The 5,126-nt window shown below is 35.1% G+C and overlaps 1 protein-coding gene across 1 annotated transcript; it reads right to left on the reverse strand.

Annotated features, from left to right (window-relative positions):
• Positions 1 to 1,442: 1,442 nt before the first annotated feature.
• Positions 1,443 to 4,645, reverse strand: LOC138186863 (uncharacterized). The gene is made up of 7 exons (XM_069127118.1): positions 4,545 to 4,645; positions 3,761 to 3,995; positions 2,790 to 2,919; positions 2,497 to 2,708; positions 2,291 to 2,437; positions 1,699 to 1,872; positions 1,443 to 1,621 (listed from the first exon to the last, which is right to left on the reverse strand). Exons 1-7 carry the CDS (start codon positions 4,558 to 4,560, stop codon positions 1,513 to 1,515), a joined length of 1,023 nt encoding a protein of 340 aa, XP_068983219.1. The 5' UTR covers positions 4,561 to 4,645; the 3' UTR covers positions 1,443 to 1,512.
• Positions 4,646 to 5,126: the final 481 nt, after the last annotated feature.

The raw sequence follows: 5,126 nt of genomic DNA on the forward strand, positions 1-5,126 counted from the left end.
CGCCTATTTTATCTATGGGTGCTTAATTTTCTTTTTCAATAACTGACCTAAAATTTCAGTGAAAGTGGGGGTGTATGTGTTAAATACAAAATTTATTCTCTTGGTCTATGAACATAGAAGGTCCAGGGGGAAAGTGGTAGGATAAAAAAATCTTTGACTTGTGGGGACTATGAATAAAGTTATGTTTTAATGGAGAAAGCTGTATGCTTTTAAACATTCAAATTATTCTGCTTATTACAGTGCTGTATGGTTCACATAAAACCTTGACCTATTACTATTGAAGAAAGGAAGCAAAAGCGAATGAAAAATCAGAACTAAATCTAGAAGCGATTAATCCAAATAATTGGTTACTGATGGTTAATCTGATGGAATCTGTTTTTCTTTTAGGCAATCGATCATGGATTTCCCCCGCGAAAATTTAAAACTACTTGTCCTTCTGCAAATGAGATAAACATAAAGGAAGGGAAACTTGATTCTACCGAAACTTCTGAAAATGAAATACTAAGAATTTTTCAAGCTTTGTTGCTGTCTACCTGTATGTTACTTCTGAATTATCATAGCGTCCGTTATGGTCGGACAGAGTATAGTATCTTGGAAAATGGAGAGATTGCTCCAGGTTATGCTCATAAAGCTGTGATCACTTTGACCTTAGGCTACTCTATGCCTTATACGATTGTTTCTTTCTTCGCCATTGGCATGCTTGCTTATTCTTTGATCTCGGTGAGAACATTTCATCAATTTTGTTATTTATATAGAATACTATTTACAATAATAGAATATGTTATTTAGAATAATTTCATTGCTGAACTTTGCCAAAAGGGTTGATGGTTTGCTTTTGTTGAGAGAAATTGTATTGTAGTGGGATAAGAAGGACATAAAAATTGTTCTAAAACTATGGATTTTTGTTACACGCTATTACTATAAGATATATAGTATATATATATACACTACAAATTATGCACACTATTGGTTAAAAATTTCGAATCATTTGTATCTACCTTGAATCGCTCAATTTAAAATTAGTGCTACAAACAAATCTTTAAATCTCAAATTTTTGAATGGTAGTGTATATCTCTAATAATTGTAAATATTGTAGAAAAATCCACGTTGGAGTCTCCCATCGATAGTTCTCTATCTGGCTGACTTGGTTTGCGGTATCAGCGAAGCCATTGTCGCTATTTGGTTATTTTTCTCCTATTTCCCATTATTTACCGCTCTGTCTTACACGTTAGGCACAATTTTACTGATATGTATGTTTCAGACCCTTAACACGTATATATTTGCTTTTCGATCATACAGTACTCGAATGGTAAATTTTGCCATTTAGTCGGAGAAATTTGGATGTGGCTGGGCGTCCTTCGACTGTACGAACATAGAACCTTCAAATGAAGCATAGGATCGACATTCACGAGGAAAGGAGAAAAATCGAACGAAAGAGCGAATACATCATTTCTCTAAAATTATATTTTATAAGCTACAGCGTGTACAGTTTGTAATAAAATATATCAGTCGTCACGTGATATGCGTTAGTATACTCGAATAAACGATAGGGCAGTTTAAAGCATTCGTTGGACACTTTGGGCTCGAGTTTAGGATCCGAATTTCTGGACAGTAATACAATCTACAAGGAAATATAATTATTTTCGCGTACGGATGTACCAAGATTTTTATGTCCGACTTTCATCGACTCAATTTTACCTTGGACAATATTTTTCTACCGCTTCCTTCAATGTGTATTTTCCATTATGGTTGTTCTTTGATATTTCTTGGACGATGAAGCCCATGAAAGCTTGACATGGTACTCCTGTCAGCTGAATATCGTTTTCTGGCTCAATAGTTGCCAGCTTGTCTGGTAAACACTCGTCTTTACTGCTGTTCGAAGAACAAAGCATAATCGACCTGAATTATTATTAGAGTACCGATGTTTATGCAGATTCATATTTTTGAGAAGAAGCAGAATCTAACTAAAAAAAATTCATCTTACGTAGATATTCGTACATTACCAATTAACTGTACTAAATTTTACAATTTATATAAATATAAACGAAATAACAGATTTATAGTAAGCTAGCTAGAAAATAAAATCACCGAAAAATATGTAATTTATATTAAATATTGATAAGTGTCATAATACATAATAATTATGGGTTGTAGTGTACTTTGAATATTTTACAAATTTTTTTTTTTAATTTTTATAAATTAATTTTAGATTGTATAGACGTATAAACATCCGTCTAATTATTTAGAACAACGTAAAGAAATTTTACGCAGATAAAAATGTTCTGCTTACTTGCAAAGATAACTTTTCATCGAGTCTAGATTGCAAAACATATTCGGTTTGAGGACGACACCAGGAACGCTCCAAAGCAACTGTGCTTTGGCTGCGATTTCCAGAACTTGGTCGTCCAATTCTTTCGCAATTTTCCACAGTTTCGAGCTGCAAACAAAATCGTTTAAACCGTCTCGAATAATGTAGAAGTTTATAGTCGATCTCACCCTTTGAAGAATTTATCGATCGATACATTGACGTTCCTTATATTTCCATTTGCAAGTACCAATTGTTCCCTAAGCCTATCCTCTCGACTCGATATCGAGGAATGATAGTTATTTGAATCGTTCAATTTAGATTCCAGCCTTGTTCCATTAATACTCTGCTGATTCAATCTCCCCTTATTAGGCTCCTCCTTTATTAAATTTATCAGGTACACCTACGATAAAAATTCGCGTCACCGGCGTTCTGGAATTTGGACAAACGCTAAAATTTCAAAGATTTCTCTCGAAGGTTTTACGTTAAAGTCTGGATGTCTTCTGGCAGCAGTTTCTATGTAACAATAATCCGTCGTCGACCAGTTCTGATTATCCAGTTTGAAGAAGTACGCATTGGATGCTCCGACTTGTAGGTTCGAGATTCCTCCTATTCTAAAATATCGAATGATTTATGGAACAACGTCGATATCAAAATTTTTGCCTTGTGTACGGAAATCGTTGAATCGTTGAAAAAATATAGCGAGACTGGAAAAATTCTTTTGTAACTGCGGACTGATTTTTATTAACATGGTAATCGCTAAGTGGGAAACTTGAAAGAGCAAAATCGTACAGAATGCGCATAATGTATGAAAATACGCAAAATACCCGAAATAAAGTATCGACATAATAATATTTGGTAGAATCTGTAACGAATCTCTATTCAAGTTCCACCTTTTCGTAATTCAGATATAAAAATAAGTAAATAAATAAGTAAATAAGTAAATAAATAAGTAAATAAGTAAATAAATAAGTAAATAAGTAAATAAGTAAAAATTACGAGTTATTGTAAACATGAATTTACGTAAACATCCGTAGTTTAGTAATTACTATAGCGTGTAGACGATGACAAGATGATTGATACAGCGAGATTTTAATGGAAATTGGTAAACACATCGATCATAAGCATTATTTTCTTAAACTTTCCTACGAATATTTGTTTAGCATTGTGCATTACCATCTCTTTGCGATAAACAAACCTATGGACACGAGACGTTCATTCTTTGGTAACTTTCATACTTTTTGGTACCCGAATAGTGAAACTAGAAATTTGCGAAAAGTAGCGCTGATCAGTTTGGCTTTCAAAAAGTTCGATTAATAGTTTGGCTTTCGAACAATTCGAATAATAAGGCAATCAGAAATTCGATAGGCCGATTATTATACCTATTTAATGCTTTGATTTATGATCTCACTGTATCCTTTCCATCAAGAGTATAATAAAGAAACAGCTAGACACCTGTTACCGACAACGGTGGGCGCACAAATAGCCACCGTGAGGAAGATCAAGAAAACCAGGCTTCCTATGATTAGACAGGCTGCCAGAAATGCGAACATTACATCCGCTGGCCATTTTCGTAATTGATTTACTACGCCTTTGATTATCGGCGTTTCACAGGGTGTCTCTGTAAACTTGGCGAACTTATCGCTGTGATTGTCCGGGTAAAGGAGCGACACGTCCTCTCCATAGGGATCTGTTGTTTTTGACAGAAATATGTAGAACGTTTTATACAAACATGTAGAATATTCGTAGATTCGTGGAACTTGTTTCTTAAATTTTTAGTAAGAGGAACAAGGCTTCGTTCATAGACAGATATCTTTATCAAGTTTCTGTGTTCAAATATCGCGAAACGAGAAAGGACGAGGTGAAAATTTCTTTCTTAAAAATTCTTTTTAACATCTTACTAATTCTAATTATTCCAAGAAACGTAGAATTTATGATTTGGAATCAAGTTTCCTAAGGTTAAGAATTAAAAGAATATAACACATGCGATGAAAATAGTATCAAATAATGATACACAACGAAACCAATTTGCTCTTCGTTGTTTCAGTTCGTCGATTATTATTATTATTTCCGATTTAATTTTAACTTCGAACCGGCCTTGCCAAAAAAAAAATTACCACACGGTAAATTCAATTCAGTTCCCGACAGCGAAAAATTTCCGAAATTCAAGCGAAAATACTGTAAGAGCGTAAACGACGATAGTAATGGTTTTTGAAGCGGCTTCTCTTCGATCACTTACCCTTCGTGCTCGGCATAATGTCGATACTTTCACACTGCTAATGTTGTTCTCCTCTCTGGCCGTTTATGCAGTTAGTTTCGTTCGCCAAGTCAGCATTTCGTAATAATTGGCCGTATTTAAATTGAGTGACGACGATTTGCCAGACTACGGAGGTGGACTGCGTTGCGCTGTTGGCATAATGTTCAAAGTGGAGCATCGAAAACGCGTTCCCGCCGACGAAAGCACGCGATATGAGAATCTTCGCGCGATAAAATCGCGCACGTAGGTTATTCGGCGATGATCGCTTGTTTCTCGATATATTAATTTCGATGGTCACGCGATACTATCATTCTCACGTCCCTTCGCTTATCAGACGCGTTTCCAAGTGAATTGGTACGTAGAACGTGATACACGAAGCATCTCTTAACCAGTGAACTTTAGTTTCAAAAATCGTTTACGGGGACGCATAGTTAAACTTAAGCAATGACGAGTATACACGTCGAACGGAGGGTAAATGCTCGCGTCATAAATTTTTTCGGAAAAAGGTAAAGCGAAACGAGGAAGGATTTTCACGACGAAATTGAGAGAAAGGAAAAAATTGAA

This window comes from Bombus flavifrons, chromosome 14, assembly GCF_040668555.2.
Source record: "Bombus flavifrons isolate JBK064 chromosome 14, iyBomFlav1_principal, whole genome shotgun sequence".
In the NCBI taxonomy this organism is placed as follows: Eukaryota; Metazoa; Arthropoda; class Insecta; order Hymenoptera; family Apidae; genus Bombus; species Bombus flavifrons.

Coding starts and splice junctions, on each gene's coding strand:
- LOC138186863 (XM_069127118.1), bottom strand. Junction 1,873..2,290: donor ATGAAAAGTTATCTTTGCAA/GTAAGCAGAACA, acceptor TTCTTCGAACAG/CAGTAAAGACGAGTGTTTAC. Junction 1,622..1,698: donor GTAGAAAAATATTGTCCAAG/GTAAAATTGAGT, acceptor ATTTCCTTGTAG/ATTGTATTACTGTCCAGAAA.